This window comes from Diplotaxodon limnothrissa, linkage group LG14 (genome assembly GCF_057381915.1).
Source record: "Diplotaxodon limnothrissa isolate DT_005_m linkage group LG14, D_limnothrissa_male_GT1.1, whole genome shotgun sequence".
NCBI lineage: Eukaryota > Metazoa > Chordata > Actinopteri > Cichliformes > Cichlidae > Diplotaxodon > Diplotaxodon limnothrissa.
This window is the reverse complement of record NC_140609.1, coordinates 932229-953051: the sequence shown is the minus strand read 5'-3', so window position 1 is coordinate 953051 and position 20823 is coordinate 932229. Positions and strand designations below refer to the sequence as shown.

General features: G+C 43.4%; 1 protein-coding gene across 1 annotated transcript; it reads right to left on the bottom strand.

Annotated features, from left to right (window-relative positions):
* Nucleotides 1-1135: 1135 nt before the first annotated feature.
* pou2af1 (POU class 2 homeobox associating factor 1) lies at nucleotides 1136-16210 on the bottom strand. Its single transcript, XM_085371536.1, has 5 exons — nucleotides 16178-16210; nucleotides 7458-7585; nucleotides 3291-3330; nucleotides 2939-3207; nucleotides 1136-1558 (listed from the first exon to the last, which is right to left on the bottom strand). Exons 1-5 carry the CDS (start codon nucleotides 16191-16193, stop codon nucleotides 1136-1138), a joined length of 876 nt encoding a protein of 291 aa, XP_085227662.1. The 5' UTR covers nucleotides 16194-16210.
* Nucleotides 16211-20823: the final 4613 nt, after the last annotated feature.

The following is a 20823-nucleotide window of genomic DNA, read 5'->3' as shown; positions in this document are numbered from 1 at the left end:
ACAGACAAACATGGATTTTATAGCATTTCTGTGCAAACGTCTTGAGCTACTCCTTCGTTATTTAGATTTTGCATCTAAGGAGACAGAATTGTAACTTTTTAAAGTTCATCTTGAACAATGTTGCAATGGTTTTCACTACAAGCTGCAAAACACTGCGTCCAACATCCAAAGAAAAACTTGAAGGAGGCTTTTAAAAGTCACATGAAACTTGCCTGTGATTTCAGGTAAGGCTCTGTGGTCATACCAAATATGGACTTCTAAGCTCATTGTACAAATATACTGTGTTTACATGTATGTAATGCGCCGTGCCCATTTCCCATTGACGATATAAAGATATGAAGCCTTTGCTTAAGACCTTTGCACTGTAGGTAACAGACTACTAGAATTACGCTAGTCTCTATGCAAGAAATGATTTGTCTTTCGGTTCTGTTTATTGCTGCACACTAAACTAATTTCTAATAAATCAAATGAACATAATGAAAATGTAATAACAGGAAGTCAGGAGCAGTTACAAAAATAAAACTCAGGTCATAATAATCCAGAAGAGTCTTTACCTTGCTCAGTTTTTATATCTATTTATTTATTTTATATCTATCTAAATTTGATTTTGCCATGTTTAATATATGCTGCTATTGCTCACGTGTTTTTGTAAGGTGACCTTGAGGGTCTGAAAGGCGCCTATAAATAAAATGTATTATTATTATTATTGTTGTTATTATTATTAAGTATGAGCCAGCATGGATAATTATAGACGTGTGATTCCCAATTATCCAAGAAATTAATAGTTCTGTGAAGTCTGGGTCATAATGTGTGGTAACACGTACCTGAACCCTGACTCTACTGTATACTTTCAGAATAATCGCTTTCTGGATTTTCATTGTTTTTCTTACAAGTCTTTGCAACAGGGACACCAAAAAAAACACGATAACTAAGAGAAACTATTTCAAGTTTTGCTTACAAATCACAGAAAACACTTGGTTTGGGTAAGTTAGATAGGTTAGACCTCAAAGGCTTAATAATAGACAGAATCTGTGGTAATCAAGTTACACAAAAAGGCCAATAGGCACTTGCCCCAGAGGGAAAAAAATGAAATGTAAAGGTAAAAATACTGATTTCATATTTTAAAAAATGTTCTTCAGACATTGGGTATGAAGAGGGAGCTTCTGTACGAGTCTTTGTCCTCCTCCTCACCATGTTCTTTGTGATCCTCGAGAAGTTTGTCCAGTAGGTTTGGTGATTCCGCCTCAACCTCCGGGTCTTCGTTCAGAGACTGACCTTGAGCTTGCTGCTCTGAATGCTCGGGGATCTCCAGGATCTCGGGCTGAGGGTCCATACCCTGGGGCTCCAGCTGTGGGATCATGGCGGTCAACGACATGGACAGCGGCATGTGTACCAGAGGCGACCCAGGCAGCGCTCCAGAACCCGGGGCAAACTGCACCCCGTGATTAGGCATGGTCGATATAGTGGTGAGTGGCTGGGCCCAAGGAAGATAGGTCAACCCTGAGTCTTGGAGCTCCACTTGAGGCAGGGAGGCTGGGGCTGGTGCCACTGGTATGGTCTGAAACAACAGCAATCATTAAATATTTATGATGATGGCAAAGACATTTAACCTTGCAAAAAGTCAAACGCATGCATAAAACGGACGTCTGCTGATGCCACGAGCCTCACTTTAGGCGCTCAATCATTGATTTTTTTATGTTTTAATCAAGATTTTGTGGAGGGTTTGGAAGGTAGATGCAGTGTCACTGCAGTCAGCATTTATTGTTCAGCTCACAGGAATATTGTAATCAGATATAATTAGGTACACAAGAAAAGAGGGCCCTAGTGAACCCGGTGGACACAGACCGGGTACAGCTTGTGCTGATTTAGACTGCTGCGGTGAATCTTTCTACGGTGAACCTACATGTTTGGTGTTAATTAGCCTCGTGGTCATGTCCCAGTGTTTTAATGTGGAGACAGCCACCATGTTCTTCCTTCCTGGATTCTCTTTGTTGTGATGTGTTTCCATTTATTTATTTTTTCAGAGACAAACATATTTTTCCACTTTGCACATCAACTCATCGTCATGATGAGTGACGTGTATGTAAATCCCTAAACTGAGTCAGTGACAGTTATTCTCTGGATAAATTCAAAAACTGCAGTGAAAAAAGAGCTGCAAATATAAAGGAGAAATCGTTCATGCTGAACAGGCAGAAATCTAAATCCCATGTTAATCCCACGGTGTACAAAGGTCCTCGGCGGGTTTAAAGAGTTCCAGTTAATCCTCTACCCCAGTCTTATCTCTGTATTTATTACCCACTTGCAGCAGGTTTGAAATGTAAGAATTTAAAGACAAGCACAGCAGCTGTTGGCAGTTAACACAGAGAGCATGCATGCAGTGATAACAGGCTTTTATGGTGGGAAGCATCACACTGCATCACAAACACTTGTCTGCACCTGTAGAGAAAGACGAGCCCTGTACGAGCTACCTTTGATTACAGACGCTGAGACTACCAGCACAATAAGATGACTTAGTTCACTAAAGACAGAACATACGATAACAGGATCCTGTGGCGCTGTTAAACATGTTGCATTATTTTGACATAAATGAGTTTTAAAGAAAACTTTAGATCGTTCCCGTCCCAGCCGTGACTCTGTGGGATACAGTACCATCGGGTCTCAAAGGTGAAGCAGCCCCTTAATGCCTAGAGTTTCAGATTTGGTACATGTACTTTTACATATACATATTTATACTTGCACATACTTATACACAACCTTACTTTAAAGTGAAATAATAGCCTGAATCCATGCTTGTACTGTTGCAATGGCTCTATCTGTTAAATCACATTTGACTGATAGAGCGAGAACTGATTGTTTTTATCCTTTTGTGCCGATTTGTGATCATTTTATTCCCCCGTGCAGTCTGTAGAACATATTTGCATAGTCCTTTTTCACTCACCCCAAAGTTTGTCAGCAGTGGTGTGTGTGTGTAGGTCAGCATGGTGTAGCTGGGACACAGAGTTTGCATAGTAAGTGTCGGAGTGGCTGGGTAGGTCAGAGTCTGAGCTGAGGGGTCCTGCTGGTTGTAGTCAGGCGTCGACCAGGACATGGCGGCGGCCTGCAGCCCAGGACTGGTCGCTTTCCACCCCGCACACTGCAGCCCTCCATCAGCAGCTGTGGTCGGCGCTTCGGCTGGGGATCCGCTGGCAACATCACAGCCAAAGATACCTGGAGAACAAGAAGCAGATTCGGCATTAGACACGCGGAAACAGCTTTACGTGGAACACGTAGTTCACAGGTGAGGCTTCTACCTTGTGTAAATGACAGCTGGTTGTTGTGTGAGACCATGTCCTGAAAAACACAGATATCATCAATGAGCTTAACAGATCAATAACTGCAGCAGAACCTTAATCACAGCAACGCGGCGATGTTGATATGTAAACATGCAGCAGCCACACCTGGACCTGTGACACTCAGGTGTGAGCAGCTATCTGAGAATTCACTCTTGAAAAGTGTTTTTTGAACTTGTTTTTCTGGATCCGTTCATTAAAGCGAAAGCTGTGAATTTGATACTACTGGGCATGGAAGTACATCGGTCCAGTTCAGCTTTATTTATATAGTGCCACATGCCTCGACCTACAGTAATACAGAGAATATCCCGATGATCAGACGACCCCCTGTGAGCCTCCATGATAGTATTAAAACAGACCGTTCATCTAAACCTCAAAGGCCAGGCTCTATAAATGCTGTTGGTGGGTCGGTGAAAACACAGAGCACTGGTACTGTTGTGCAGCACCCAGCGTTTGTTATTGTGCAGTGACACATCTTGACTGGTCTGACTGGGAAATGTTCTTTCATTCATGGTACAGTTGCTTTTAACATTTCCTTGGAAGGTAAGACAAAGCTGAGGTGGGACAGTCATCAGGGTCTCTATTTACCAATGCTGGCATACTGGATATATCATACTGGATTTTTCTCCCCAATAAATAACTTATGAGGGGTTTTTCCAGTCTTGTATAATCTGGGGGATAAATGTGAGTTCATGATTAACCTTATTTATTAAAGTGGCAAAAAAATAAAACCATTACTGGACGATCACAAAGCCTACATGTATGACAAATGTTTTTCATGCTAACTGAGCAAATTCCAGCTTGTTCTGCCAACAGCTGCTTCTGCTGTAAATGACATATCTCAGGCACGTGTGGGAGCAGATCTAGGATCTATGTTCTTCTGAGGCCAGAGCAGGCAGGTCCTCTCCTGAGAAGAAGTGAGCTGTAAAGATAGCAAATAAAAGAAAGAGACAATGATACAGAGGATCGCTGAAGAACCACTGAACCCATTCTGAACCTGTGCTATTCATTGCTTTGTCATTGTATTTCTCCACACACACACACTCATTGGAGGGTTTCCATTGTGTGTGCGCTTTAACGCACTGACATCATGTCTTTAGGATCATAGCTATGCTGATAAATGAAGCTGTGGCCAATCAGACTCCTTTCTGTTTCGTGGTGGATCAAAATCTCACGGTACTTTTATCAGTTTTGAAAGGTCACCAGCAGCGCGGCCCCAAACCACGACAGAGCCTCCACCGTGCTTCACAGAGAGCTGCAGACCCTTAGTCGGGCTCTTTCCTGGCCTCCTCCGTACATACTGAAAATAACTCAAACCAAAACATTACGTTTGGATTTATCACTGTGACTGACTGACACCATTTCTGTCCAGGCTTCAGGAGCTAGATCAGCTGAAGGGCCAGTTACACTCCTCAGGTCCAGGGTCAGGTCATTGTTGGATGTGTTCCTGTTTCTTGTACTGATCATTTGCTGTTTTCTTTGTTTTTAGGGGTGCCACTCCTCGTCTTCCCCAGATTTCACAGTTTTTTGAGGATACAGTATTTCACAGTCTGGCTCTTTTGGAGTCACTTTTGTTTTATTTTACCTCTGTCAGAGTGTGTTATCGTTGGTACTTTTGACCAAGAAACGATAACAAAGGGTGTGTTTTTGCATCCCTTCAGTTAGCCTCCTTTTTAATGCTCGAATGATTCACAGCCGGACTGACAGCGAATGAAAAAGAAACCAATGTCCAAATGAGCAGAAACTCTGGAAGCAAAATGTAAAGGGTGGCTCGGGATTTCTGCACAGTATAAACTGCATGAGTCATTTAAAAAATCATCAAGTTGATTTTAATGGATCTGTGACCGACCGACTGAATCCAGTTTCACCCTTTGGAAAGTTCCTGCAGCTAATGTGAAATACATTCAGACACTGAAAGATTGAACTAAATGAAGTTGGAGGTAGAGGATGGTGCCGCCACACTTTGTGTAAGAGGTTCAGATTATCGTTCAAGCAGAACGTTATGGCTGCTTCTTAAAGCGCATTCATGGTGAAGTGGAACACACCCAGTCGGCATGTCCAGGTGTAACTTTTATGGATGCTGTTAAAGCCGACTCATTCCTCAGCCTCAGTCAAACCCAGTGCAGGTGATCAGGTCCTTTACTTTGTGAACACAAAGCGTCCTCAGAAAGTGACCACAGTGGGGTTTAACTGTGCGATTGTTGTAGCTCCTCCTGTCAGAGCTGTCGAACCATCAGCTCCTCTCCTGCAGCCCGTCAGCCACCTGGCAGCACCTCCCTGCTGCCTTGAACACGCCCTGCCCGCTGACTGCAGGCAGCAGGATGCAGTACAAACACTGACACACGCTGTCAGTGCTGCCGCTGTTGCCTCCCATTCGGTCTTTTGTGTTTGCGTATCGCAGTGTCTCTTCTTGCTACAGGCACATGTACAGCCCGACCGGTCGATACCAAACAGACGGGTTTTAGACTCAATCTGTGAGACGGACATTTGGGTTTGCACAAACACAGAGACGAGGCAGAGAGTGGACAGTGTGGCAAAATCCACTTTTTGTGAAGTCTGTAATCTTTCCTCAAAGAAAAACGGACAAAATATCCACAAAAAGAGGAAAGACCAATGTGCATGTGTCGTATAGTTAACTTCTGGAATTCAAAATGAATTATTCAGGTATTGGCTTTTATGTATTTCCTCATCGTTGGTGCTCAGGTTTCTGTTCGCAGCGTAGCTGTGATTTATCAGGTTGATTGAACAAACTGGGAATTCAGTCCAGAGATGATGACAGCGTGCTTTCACAACACGCTTCTTAGCTCCAAAGGCAACACGTTCGGAGGATTTTTACTGTGGAAAGCTGCAGTGACAACATCTGAAAGCAGACTCAGTGAGTGTGGAATAACTGCCACCTCATAGTAATGTGGTTTGGTTTGAGATTTGCACAAACACAACTGTCGTCCCTTTGAACCAGAATCCTGGAAATACCCACGTAGTCCTGCCAGGCAGGCAAATAGTGGAAGAAGTGGACAGAATTTTATCTTTGCTGCTAGCAGCACTAACTCATTGCATTTAAAATAATCAACTGTAGTGCCGTGCCAATAAAAGATGTTGGAATATCACATGCTAGTCACGGGGAGTGTCCGTACATGTGTATGTTTGTGCACACCGCTGCTTCTGGCCTCTTCTCTTCTTGTAGGGATAATAAATAGAAAGTGGGAGGTCTCTTTGGCAAGGCTGCACGTTACTTTGCATAGGGCTGTGTGCCCAGCCCTGCAGCTCTGCTGTAACCGCCATGGAAAAACACCTGGATTATATAAGGATAAAATCCCCCGCTGCTTTCTGAGCCTGTATCCCGACCGAACACATCCTCACACGACATTTTGCTTTCGATTCCTGCAGATCTCATGTGCAGTCTCCTGAGGTGCAGAACAGTCACTCCCAATCAAACAGTCTCTGCATGTTGCTGTTCTGTGAGGTTGTGATCCCTGCAGAGAGATCAGTGATTCACGAGAAAAGAATACTGGCCTAAAGACTGAAAGTGATAAATCATCAGGAGGCTATCAGGTCATGTGATTAGAGGGTAGCTCTACGTCAAAGAGGGGTGGGGGGATTTTTGGGGGGGGTTCATGGAAACTGTTGTTGAAACCTTGCAAAATGTTCTTCAACATGAAACCAAAGCAGAGCACCGCTCTATTTTACTTTTATTTATTTTCTTACACATTTTTAACTGAGTCTCTCCCAAACGTCTCACAAAGCGCCGGTTTCAAAGTGTCAGCACATAATGCAGAGCAGTCGCTGCTCCCCACTGTGGGAGTCTCCTGTGTATTTGTTTAGTGACTAACGATGCCGTGAGGGCTTCTTTGGAAACACTGTTTAGCAAAGTAAACCTACCCTGAAAACACACAGTCCAAGTACAGCTTTAAGGAACAATCTGCAGGGTTTTGTTGGTTTTGCTTTTTTTAAACCACACATTGATTTACAGGAAATGACTTACCTTGCAGGTAAATGCACACAGACATTTTCATTCGTTTCAGATTTTACTTGAAGACTGCTTTTTTGAACCCTGCTCGTTATAAATGTGGCAGCTTGTGCTTCAAACATCAACAAGTGTTCTTTGCTTATCTGTCATGGCGTCCTCACCCCAGTAGGAGGCAGTGTCTTGGTGCTGTGAAGTTCCAGGCTCCTCTTCCTCCTCAGCAGCTCTTTGACAGGATCCCTGACTCGCACACCTTGGTATGGCCTGGACCTGCCCACGGCTGATGGCTGTGCTAAGGAGGTCAGACACACAGCAATGAACAGATACACACAACCTCATTTCCTTTTCAAGTTGCTTTAAATCAGCCACATGATGCACACGATGGGTTCACACAGTTCATGAACGGAGGAAGCAGACGCGCTCAGGTGCCATGACTGTAAGCCGACACTGAGACACTAAAGACACACGGAAAGTGAACCTCTCAGACGTATTCTCTTTAAGCCTTTTGAGTGTCAGCATCAGCTGATATAAGCCTTTACAACCAATATTCTCAGTGAATGTCCACGAGTGTCTAAGGTCACGGGCTGCATGCACTTCAATTTGACCTGATGTTGAACTGTCCAGTAAAATAATAGCTCAAAATGTTTGCTGCTAAGGTTGTTAAACTGGTGCTTTTGGTTTGGAAGAAATCAACAGGTCTGTTATGACGTGATCTGTTTGGGCTGCAGTGCAGGGCTTCCTCGTGTCAAACACAGACAAATGCAATGATGGTGTCCCCCTTGGGTCGGTCGGCTGAAAGTGTGCTGCTGGAAAGCAGGCTGAGCATCCGTGAATGACACTTTGTGAAGAAGAACTTTTGTGACCACACGTCCCCTCTCACCTGTTCCTCTCCTGCTCTCTCCCTCTCTGTCCACCTCTCTCAGCCTTTACGAACTGATCCATGTCATATTTAAACTGAGTACAGACTGCTGCTGACGCACACAGGTAGCATCACGTTGGCTCGCTGTCACCTGGATCGAGCCCAGTTTAACAAACTAAAATAATAACGCACATGTCAGCTCCTTGGATGGAAACTGGCGATATCCCAGCAGACCAGTGGATCAAGGTTACGCTGGGTTTGTTCCTGATATGAATCACATTGTTGCATCAAGAAGTAAAATAAAACCAAATAAACATGTGGTGCTACCAGCTATGCTGAGCCCCTGTCTGTAAGGGAGCAGTCAAAGCTTTATTACATGGTTATATGCTATGATAACCATCAATGTGCAGCTTACAGTAACTGTGTAACAATACAATAAAACCTGTGTGAAAAACACAAACAAAAATGGGCATTTCATCATAAAACATGTGCATCACCTTATAATTCTTATAATTAATTTGACAAAACAAAAAGAACTCTAACGGGTCTTAAATCATTACTCTGTGTTTCACATGCAGCTCAAATTATTTCATTAACATTTTTTGGCTGAGTGCCGTACTTTACTGATAAGCCTGAAGGCTCCATCCTCAACAGAGACACACTGACAGAGTAAATGCTTTCTGGGAACATTCAATGTCTGGAACTGGCAGATTCTTGCAAGTATAAGCATGAGAAAAAATCCAGCCTAACAGCAAAGTCGCATTCGTATAAACTCTAATCAGCACAAGTGCAGACAATGGCATCAGTCATTGCCGCCCCGAGCTACAAAATCACCGGTATTGCAGAAATGTGCTCCAAAGGTAAGCGTGACCATAAAACAATGACACCACGGTCATTTGTGCATCGTAACACACTGTACAGCAGCTACACTGATCATGATGCTAGGTTAACAGGTTAAAAGGAGGACATGTACAAATTTAAAACCAGAATAAAGAGCAGGCGGCCTCCATACAAACTAACAGTGCTGAGCACACTCCATTCATTTGTTACTGTGTGGCTGCAGATTTAAAACCCCTCATTCCAAATATAAAGGCTGCTAGCATGCACTGCATAGAGCACTTATTAAGATCTTTACTGTGAACGTTAGCCTCTTTAGATGCCACAGGTAAGCACAACATGTGATTGCAACTATGAGAAAAATTATAACCACCTGATGTAGAGCGCCCTGGTCCTGTGGTCATGTCTGATGACTCGCAGAGTTAAAGGCACGTTTTTTATTATTTTAATAGAACTTCCTCATAAATACAGAAATAATAAATAAATTGACTGAACATGATCTATAAAAACAGTTGTGACATTCACACGTGGTTTTAACAAACGCACGTCTGAGTTAGTTAACATATCGATTGAATGCCTCCATGTTTGGTTTTGTATATGAGCCACTGTTGTTGGAATTGCACAGATGTGTCAGCAGCTGCCAGAAAATGTCTTTGACACTGCTGACCTGCACATTTACAGTCGCTCTTAGATTCTACACGCTTGAAATATTTTTCATAAAAGAAATACGAAGTTTAATTAAAATGTGCTGATATGATCGCTGGGGTTACAAACACACACTAAAAACAGGAAATCTCCTGGGGAGAGTCCATCAATTATTTCCTAATGAAACAGTCTGAGACTCACGCTGGAGACAGTGGCTCAGATGGACTGGTGCACAGCTAAGTCACAGCTAAGACAGTTCAAATGAAAAGGCTCATTCCCACAGACTGTGATGTTGATGCTGCGCCAAGACATTGTGCCATACTGAGCTTCAAGTTCTCATGTGTGCAGGTTTCTCGTTATAACATGTTGAGTCTTATCATCCCCTTCCCCACCCTAATACTGTGGCAGAAGATGAACCGGACCCAGCTGGATGTTTCTGTTATGCCTGCATATCCTCTGTTGCACTGCAAACATGGTGAGTCCGTTTACTTAGCTGGGCTTCACAACTAAGTAACTAAAAGTTCGCTTCAACAAGCAGCTCGTAGCTCAGCTGAACATAAACTGCCTCCCTGTCTTCAGACGTCAGCACGCTGAGCCCGTTGTGGTGCATGGACATCATTCAAAAATGGATTTAGTTGGAATTACTTGGTTTCAGTTATGAAATTCTGCAGATTAGCAGAAATCCCCCAAATTAGTAAGGCTGTATCAAGCCTCATTTGTGATTATCCAGTTAAGAAAGCAAATAGAGGTCAACAGATTGTGCTATGTGGAATTTGTCTCCACGCCAAGAACAGGGCATAAGGGGGGGGGGGGTACAAGCACTTCCTCCTTTACCAAAATTTCACAATGAGAAATTTCTGTGACCATTCAAAGTCTGCCATGGCAAAAGGACACTTTCATGTTTGTCCCTGTTTCTTTTTCTTTTCCTCCACACTGATCACTGAGGACCCTGATAAAGGGAAGTCTTTCTCTCTTCTCAGAATTTCCCTCCAGTTACCGGCACATTTTTTTAACCTTGAGCCCAGAGTTTTGGTTCCTATCACTCACATCGACAGAGGATGGAGACCTTGGGTCCAGACATGTCGGTCCTCTGCTTAACCCCTGTCACGAGGCTGAAGGTATCCTGACAGTATGCTGCACAGCTTCCTCTCTGAAGCTGATAGATTTACCTCTATAGGTCAGACAGGCCACACTTTCTTCTCAGAACAAACAGAACACTGTGACAGTCTGCCATGTACAGACACGTCTGTGGTGCTTAACAATAAAAGGCGCACAAATGGCCACTGCACCGAGCCCAGCCCCTCTTCATTGCGTGTGTGCGTGTTTGTGTGTGTGCATGTGTGTCCATGTGCATTTTACAGTAACGGTGGCAGATTTATTTAACAGTCTGTGCACTTGGGTCTAAATACAGGCTCGTCGACTCCACACAAACTCAGCCACATAACAGCACAAGACTTTATATAAACCATTTACAACATGGGAAAAAATAAGTCATGTTATTTAAGTGTGAAGAAGTTGTTTAATTAAAGTAACTGTGATGTACCGTCCCATTTGTGCATTACTGGATTACTGCTGTTGATGCACTGGGTGTTTCTTCTTCACTCACTGTGTGTTTATACACCCGCATTGAATCATTGTCTCTGTCTCTCTTCCACAGCATGTCTTTATCCTGTCTTCCTTCTCTCTCCCCAACCAATCACAGTAGATGGCCCCGCCCCTCCCTGAACCGGAGGTTTCTTCTGTTAAAAGGGAGTTTTTCCTCCCCACTGTCGCCAAAGTGCTGCTCATAGGGGGTCATATGATTGTTGGGTTCTTCTCTGCATGTATTATTGTAGGGTCGACCTTACAATGTAAAGCACCTTGTGTTCTAATTAAATCAGTGATCAAAAGGTGCTCCGTCCCCAAGCAGCAAAGCAGCCCTACACCAGCACATTTCCACCATCATACTTCATACTTGTTTGTCTTCTTCTGTTTACACCAGTTTCCTTTAAGGGGGCATCACAGTGGATCATCAGCTCCATCTCCTGCTGTCCCTAGCTTCCTCTTCTGTCACACCAACCCACAACGTGTCCTCCTTCACTACATCCATGAACCTCCTCTGACCTCTTTTCCTCCTGCCTGGCAGCTCCATCTTTAGTATCTTTTATCCACTATCCCCTCTCTCCACATGTCCACACCGCCTCCGTCTTGCCTGTTTGACTGTGTTTCCAAAGTGTTAAACCTGAGCCGCCCCTCTGACATTCTGAACTGTCTTGTCCATCCTGCTCACTCCCAGTGACACTCTTACAAAATCTTCAGCTCTCCTGTCTTTCTGTCCGTGCCACGGTCTCCAAACCATCACAGCAAAACATCACAGCAGGTCCATGTCGTAAACCTTCCCTTTCATTCTGCTATTCCACAGTCACAAATCCGCCCTGACACTCATCTCCACGCACTCCATCCTCCCCGCTCCCTCTTCTTCACCTCTCTTGTGCGCTCTCCATTACTTTGGATGGTTGACCCAAGGTATTTAGACTCATCCATCTTCACTATCTACTCCTTCCCTCCCATTCACACACATGTATTCTGTCTCACATGTGCTGGCTGTCATTCCTCTTCTTTCCCGAGCATATCTCCACCTCTCCAGGTCCCTTTCCACCTGCTTCCCATCCTCGCATCTCATGTCATCAACACTCTCAAAGGTTGGACCTGAAATAAAGGTCCAACCTTTGTCTGGAACAACTGCCTTTCCACTTTTCATCCTCCTCACAGCTGTGCTCACTTCCTCCTCACCGATTCTTTGAATTTGATAATTACCTAATTGTCCTGTGTTTGCCTCTCTCTCGTTGTCTTTATTCATCACTCTCTTAGTACATTTCCATATCTATGCTGACTCGAAGCTGCTGCACATGCTTTCCAGCTTCATTTCTTAGCCATTCTTCATACTTGGTGCTATCCGGTTGTTTAGTGATGACGCGACGAATCCTACTTCCGGGCCTAAAGTAGTCTGAGTTTAATATGGCTTTTGTGTTATTAACATGTTTAATGTTTTGTATTTTCTTCTATTTGATCTCAAAAAGCTCCTAAAACAGTCAGTGATCCCTGTTGACCTCCCTCGGCTTTTATTACCACTAATCATTTATTTAAGCTCAGTTTTTAAAACCTTAGGATGTAACTACAGCCCAGGGTTAGGGGTTAGGGTACATTTGTTCCTGACCACCGAGAACACTCACGTTAACTTTTATCGAGTGGAAAAAAAGTTAGCTTGTTTATATTATGCTAACATAGCTGTGTCGCTAGCGGTCACGTAGCACATCATTATATACCAGCTAGCCCAACTTCAGTAACCCTACAAGCGTCACTGCTGTTTAGTTTTCTGTCTTCATTTATGCTGGAAGTGATAGCAGAGCTGTACGTTTGAATTTGTTTCCAAAACCCCGCAGTCAGGACATGCTATATTGTATTTAGATAGAAGCTAGCGAGCTAACTCCCTGCTAACTTCTAACTCTGTTAAATGTCATAAATTCCGTTTTCATGGATGCCTGGATGTTAAACTCAATTGTTACACCTGGTAGAGCAGAACTGATCATTTTATTAAAGATGAAAGACTTTAGACAGTTTTTAACTCTCAGTAATGCCATAGTGATCGTTTGATATATGGACCTGCAGCGGAGTTTAGGCCCAGACACGGCTAGTGACGTCAGACTGAACAACCGGATAGAGATTCGCAGACCACGTGACTTTCACGCATTGCATGCCGGGAACTCGTGGCAAAACAATCCAAGTACCTGCATCAAATGCAAGCATTTGCAGCACCGCAAAACGTTCATTCTTCGGTTCCAATAAATTCTTGCTTTTTCTTTGCCCCCCAAAAAGGTTCTGTACAAAACGAAGGAGAACAATGCCGGTCCGTACAAAGACAGACTTGATGAAAAGTCAAAGAAAAGATACGAGGAAAAAATCAAAGGAGTGAAAGGGTCAGACCCTCACGAGCACACAGAGGGACAAAAGACGTTAGCGTGCTGCCCAACTTCACCACGCTCATATTTATAATCATACGGTTCTTGGAGTGAGTGCACACACTCATGAAGTTTAGTAACTTCAGGTCACTGCAACAAGCCCAGGTACAGTTTACCGACGGATGGGTGCAGGACCTTGAAATGCACCGTGTAGAACGAAAAACCATCGTACGTATCATAAGTTTACCAGTCTCACAAATCGTCGTCATAAATACACATTCGTTAACCGTTTATTAATATAACCTTTGAGCTCAACGGTAATTAATTAGTAGTGGAAATAATTTCTGGTTCATTACAGAAATGTAGCAGTGACAATAATATTGTATGCTGTAATCGTACTGGACAATTAGTGATACAAAAAACTGTTTTATCCTGTGAATAAAAGTATATGTTTTTGTCAATGTACCATAATAACAGAAGCGAAACGCAATATTGTGTCAGGACAATTTACTATTTATGCACAATAAACAAAGGAGCATAGCGCGACAATTTCTGTTCAGCGCCAGACTTGCTTGTAACCTATATCACCAATTATGTTAAGAAAAATGACGCATTAACTACAACAGCAGACTGACCTTCGTGTAAATGCTTGGAGCAGACTAACCTGTGAGCTGGAGGGTTCTGGGACGTTATAATTGGTCTTTGAATGGCTGCAATCCAGTCGCCTCTTTGTTACTTCGGAAACACGGCTCGAACAATTTCTCTTCAATGACGTAATCCGATAACAACCGATCTCTTTACCCGTCGGCTTCCCGTGGCTGTCATGCGACCGGCTATTGCAGTTAATAATACAACAGCTTCTTGCCATTTTTTGTGTTTCTTTTTATCGCTGTGTGACTGATTTCAATTGAAAGCCTGCGTGCGCTAGTACCTCTTGCCACGAGTTCCCAGAATCCTTTGCGGTTTTACCCCTGAGTGACGTCACATTTTCAATCTCTATTTAAAAAAAAAGCTGTACCAGACACATGTACCTGTGATTCACCTGCACAGAGCATTAAAACATCCCCCTCTTCATGTGACAGTTTTTCTTGACCTGCTTAAAGAAATCACTCAGTTTTCATCACGACTATCAGCAGAGCAGAGGACACCTCCTGGAAATGTGTTAACCTTTCCTTATTGGAGCGACAAATTCTGCACAGCCTTTTGCAAAACAGTTTACACAGATGTGATTGAAGCAGGATGTGTCAGTCTGACCACGAGTGCCTCTGTTCAGGCCGACGGTCAACTCGATCAAGAAAAACTGTAAATCTGTTCCTTATGTCAACAAGATTAAAATGTATGTTTTTCACACCATTTTGTGACATGAATTGTCTAATAGTTGGATAAACACTGCATGACATTTTTGGGGCTGAACAAGGGTTAATGGCCTGTTCTCAGTTCTTGGCCTGATCTGCAGATCATGGATTGAGTAACTGCAGAATGCTGTACCAAAGCGAGGGAAGAAATGAGAAACAGATCTGTTGTTGCGGGAGGTTGGTGAGTGATGTTGTAACACAGCCAAGAGAAACAGAGGAGCTGTATGAACAAGAGTGAAGTGTGGTCATGGAGTTCTTTTCTACCTCATCATTCAAATGGAAGAGTTTTCTACAAAGATTAACTGGTAACACAGAAAATTCAATTATGGAACATATGTATCTAAATGTGAGAAAATGTGAAGCCAACACACAAAATGCTCAGTGCCAACAGAAGGAAATGAGTGTAACAAGTTCAAATTAATTGCTGTATCTATCAACTGAAGCACGGTTGAGTGGATGATGTTGTCTTTTACTACTATCTGTTTTAGACAATCACACATGAGTGCACACGGACAAACAATCACCATGGCACAGGCACACAGACTCAATCAACACAAAAGAGGAAGCTGCACAGCTGTGCGGTGTTTTACTGTGCTGGCTGCCTGCTGCCATTTTGCATATCAAGATTACACCCCAATGGCAACACTCAGCCAGCATTCAAAAGGCAATCTTCCGCTTTCCGAAAGAGCTGCTTCTGACAAAGTTCACAACAGGAAAAGATCTTTCCTTCTGTTTGCACTATTCAACATAAAAAACAATCCTGAACAGAAAAGGAAGACTTTACTTCAACTAGACAATAACAAATTAGCAGCGAATGGTCGTCGCTGAGTTGACGGGCTTTAATCATTTGTAAGCTAAAAAGGAATTTTATTAAAGATTAACTACAAATGTGACAGAAATGAAAAACATTTAGTAACACTATACTTGATAATTTACAAAAATGACAAAGGAAGTAGCTTTAAAAAAAATGTCTAAAATTAAATTAAAACTATTCAAAAAGACACGTTGTATTTTCAGGGTAAGGAAAAACACATCATTCGGAGCTGCTGGGATTATATCCACCTGTCATTAGTAAAAATAACTGTAATGTACACTTCACAGAGTGCTTTTTAAAACTTTCCTCATCCATAAGTTTGATGAAGCACATTTCATTCTGCAAACCTCTCCAGTTATTACACTTTAACATAATTATTCATTCATATATAAAGTCAGTATATACTGAGGAAACAGCAACAATATAGTGTACTTACATTTCTCCCAGTGCATGCTGCCTATCTGGTTAATATCAGATAGATAAACTGAAGAAAATCAAAGTGGCGCGTCAACTGACGTGCTTTATAACAGCTAGAAGCAAGCTAGCAATCCCCTGGGATGTCATAGCTTCTCTAACCACAACTGCATCTGTTTCACAGTTGGCAATGTCTTAGTTGAATCATACCCGTGACAGCTATTACATCTGAACAGAAACACACAGGCCCGGGTCAAAAAAGAGCTGACGATGAGAGAGCAAGCGCATAAAAAACATTTAAATAACCCATAACTAATTAAAATACTCTAATTGAAAGTAGTGCAACAGACTTCTTTCCCTGTTAGTCTTCTCTCAACAAGCAGACCTAAATTTAGTTAAACCGAAGATGTTATTCTGGCTGTCACTCACAGAAGCTGTCATTACACATTCAAAAGACTTTAATTAGAAAACCGAGCAATGTATGACTTAATTAGTTTGTTTTTCAGAGTACAATGGGAGGTCTGAGTTCAACTCATGGATGGATGGATTACTGTAGGGTCTACCTTACAATATAAAGTGCCTTGAAGTGACTGTTGTTGTGATTTGGCGCTGTATAAATAAAATTGAATTGAATTGAATAAAATTGAATTGACGGACGGACGGATGGATGGATGGATGGATGGATGGATGGATGGATGGATGGATGCATGCATGGATGGATGGATGGATGGATGGATGGATGGATGCATGCATGGATGGATGGATGGATGGATGGACGATAGCTGGATGGATGGATGGATGGATGGATGGATGGATGGATGGATGGATGGATGGCTGGATGGCTGGATGGATGGATGCATGCATGGATGGATGGATGGATGGATGGATGGTCGGATGGATGGATGAATGGTTGGACGATGGATGGATGGATGGATGGATGGATGGATGGATGGATGGATGGATGGATTACTGTAGGGTCTACCTTACAATATAAAGTGCCTTGAAGTGACTGTTGTTGTGATTTGGCGCTGTATAAATAAAATTGAATTGACGGATGGATGGATGGATGGATGGATGGATGGATGGATGGATGGATGGATGAATGGATGGATGGATGGATGGATGGATGGATGGATGGATGGATGGATTGATAGTTGGATGGATGGATGGATGGATGGATGCATGCATGGATGAATGGATGGACGATGGATGGATGGATGGATGGATGGATGGATGGATGGATGGATGGCTGGCTGGCTGGATGGCTGGATGAATGGATGAATGGATGAATGGATGGCTGGCTGGCTGGCTGGCTGGCTGGCTGGATGGATGGATGGATGGATGGATGGATGGCTGGCTGGCTGGCTGGCTGGCTGGCTGGCTGGATGGATGGATGGATGGATGGATGGATGGATGGCTGGCTGGCTGGCTGGCTGGCTGGCTGGATGGATGGATGGATGGATGGATGGCTGGCTGGCTGGCTGGCTGGCTGGCTGGATGGATGGATGGATGGATGGATGGATGGATGGATGGATGGATGAATGGATGGCTGGCTGGCTGGCTGGCTGGCTGGCTGGATGGATGGCTGGCTGGCTGGCTGGATGGATGGATGGATGGATGGCTGGCTGGCTGGCTGGCTGGATGGATGGATGGATGAATGGATGGCTGGATGGCTGGTTTGTATCATTCCCAAAACTGTCCTTTTTTCCCAGGCAGTGCAGTTGGGTTAGTCCTCAACGATGACACAAAGAGTGAAGTCTAACCTTCTTTGCTTGCTAATGAAAGTTGTTCCAAATGTAAACATATGAAGCACAGTGCTACATTCATATGGTTGAGGCGGTTATATGATTGCACATAGAGGCACAGTGAATGCACCAACATGACTGTGTAGAAGAATGTATGAATCTGAACACATAATGTCACTTCTACTTTCAGGTACTATTTATGTGACAGTCTCTACATGTACCACATGAAGGAGTTGCTCTATAATTTGTATTGCGTAATAGAATACTGTATGTCATAGAGAATGGCATCCTATTCTAGTCTGTCTTTCTTCAGCATTTCTAGCAGTGTGAGAAAATCACATTTCCCTTTTCTCACAACTTGGATACAACTTGTGAAACTTTTGACAAACTTTTTGCAGTTATTTCCCATATTCCCAGTTTTTAGCCCGCACTGACATTATCTCACCCCCTGGAGCATGTGAGGTTAAATTAACCACAAGATAGTATTAGAATAACTCCTGACTCCAAAATAAACACAGTCAAACTGATTTACATCCCAAGTAATTGTTTTTCAAAGCTGTCCTTTTTTCCCCCCCAAAACATACTAAGATTAAGGTCAAAGGGATAGAATTTCTTGAAACATGTGAAGATTTGATCAGGAATTGTTCACATGACTGTCATCATGGTGAAAGTAAATCCCGTATTTCTGGGTTCACTGGTGCAGCGGAGCCAATGTAGCCAGATCTGTCTGGCTGCCATGAAACATCAAGTAAATAGATATGCCAGTGCTGACCTGTTTGGGCATGAGGGCATGAGTTAGTCCAGCCTCCAGTGTAACCAGAAGACTTGGAGAAGAGACAACCTGTTTTAAAAACCGAGGCTAGAACAAATGAGGCAAGCAGACATTAACGAGCTGGTTAGGAATCACATCAAGGTGTCTGCAGTGAACAGGAGGACTTGCCTGCTTGAAGGGGCAGAGACGACCTTTTTTCCTCTGTTTCTTCATCATTCTACACTAGCAGCGTACTCTTATCTGTTCGTGTCACATTATATACGATTCAAAAGACGTCCACTCTAAATGGATCCTGGCTGCATACTTTGGGGGTATTATTTTTGTTTCTCAATATGCCTCAGTGTGTTCGACAGGAAGATAAGGAGTAAAAGTGTCCTGCAGCCACATTTAAGGTGGAACACCTTCAGTTAGTCAGACACAGCACAAGTGGATTTGGGTTGCAAAGTAGCTTGCAGATGTGTGGCAGCTGTGGGCAGTCTAAAGCAGATTTAATAAGATGCCCTACAAGGAATTTTGCATGTGGTGGGAAAGAGTATGACTGGCACTGAGATCAGCTGACCTGCTGGGATTACAGCAAAGTTTGATTGATAATGATAATGCTTAATTTATTTACTATGAGTAGAAAGTAATGTTTAATGTCCTGAGCAACATATGCTGGAATCAACTGCAATGTATTTTCCCCTTGACTACACAGTGTAAACCACGTGCACGTGCTGCTCATCGTGTATGCGATCACGTTCTTCTTCTCTTATAACAATTTTACAGTTACAGTAATCAGAGTTAGCCCACGCTGCCTTTTTTTATATGGCAGCCTACAGTAGAGGTTTTAGATATGGGCGACACGGGCGGTTGCCCGGGGCGGCATCCTGGTGGGGGGCGGCATCACGGGCATCGGCAAAAAAATAATAATTGCTCGTACTCATGCTGCCCCGACGTCAGCCAGCGCATACTGGGAATGGTACAGGCACCGATCGGTTTCCTATCGCCCATTTGCTGGGAGTAAGGGCGCCCTCCGTTTGCGAGGTGCGCCTGCTGCTTGCGGCGCAGAGAGGAGAGGGCGGGGCGGCGGGGGATTCACTGGCTGGCTGGAGCAGCATCTAATAACCAACTCGCAAAATAAAACAAAATAAAAACAAAACAACAAACAGGAAAACACCAGACATCATGATACAGACTTATAATTTGCACCGATGTTTTTTCGAAATTCTATACGCAAAAAAAAGCGAGAGCCCTCGGTGCGCCTGCTCGCTGCTGAAGTCAAAGTAAACTTTATTGTCATCTCCGCTACAGACAGTCCAGCATATAGAGAGACGCGACGACGAGGCTCCAGCTACAGCAGTGCAAGTAAACAAACAATAAATATAAGAAGAGTAAGAAAATAAATATACACTTTAGGACTCGGGGTAAAGGATCAATAACAATTTAAAATGTATAATTTAGAGTTTGATGATTTAACGTCACACACAACCCGTGGAAAGAGCTTCATAATGATGTAAATCCACGCCCATTATGTATTCACGGTCTCAATCCTGGGTTGTGTGAAATCCCAGAAGTAAACCTTAGACAAAGTGAATCTGTTGTTACGCCCCAGTCTAGGGGTACAGGAACGCAACATAAGTTTGAAAAGACTGCCCCGCCCTGGTCCCCAAAACCATACACAGAGGGAAACCAATTTCTTAGTGAATTGTGATTTATTCTCTACACTGCAAAAATGAAGTCAGGAGGAGGTGCTATCTAGAACCCTATGTGAAATCAAACATCAAACAAAAGACAAGCGCTACACCTAACTCCCTAACTGAAATAAACAGGAGAAAACAGTGCAAGGAAAAACAATCCGGCAGCTCACCCCTTCTGTTGCAGTGCTATTTACAATGAAAACTAATGTACACACTATATACAAAACTCAGAAAAGCCGCAAAAATCACAGGCACAAAAGTCTCAGGTTTTGGAGGCCAGGGTCAGGTCTGCTGCTGCTGTCAGTGGCTGCCCCGGGACAACTGCTGGTGAGGGATTTGAAGAAGATCACATGGCCAGGGGACCAATCAGCAGCCGTCAGCTCATCCACTCCGGGACCTGCAAAGACTTAAAGGCACAGACAACAACAGCCACCAAAACAGATTATGGACAGGGCCATAACACCCCCCTTCCCAA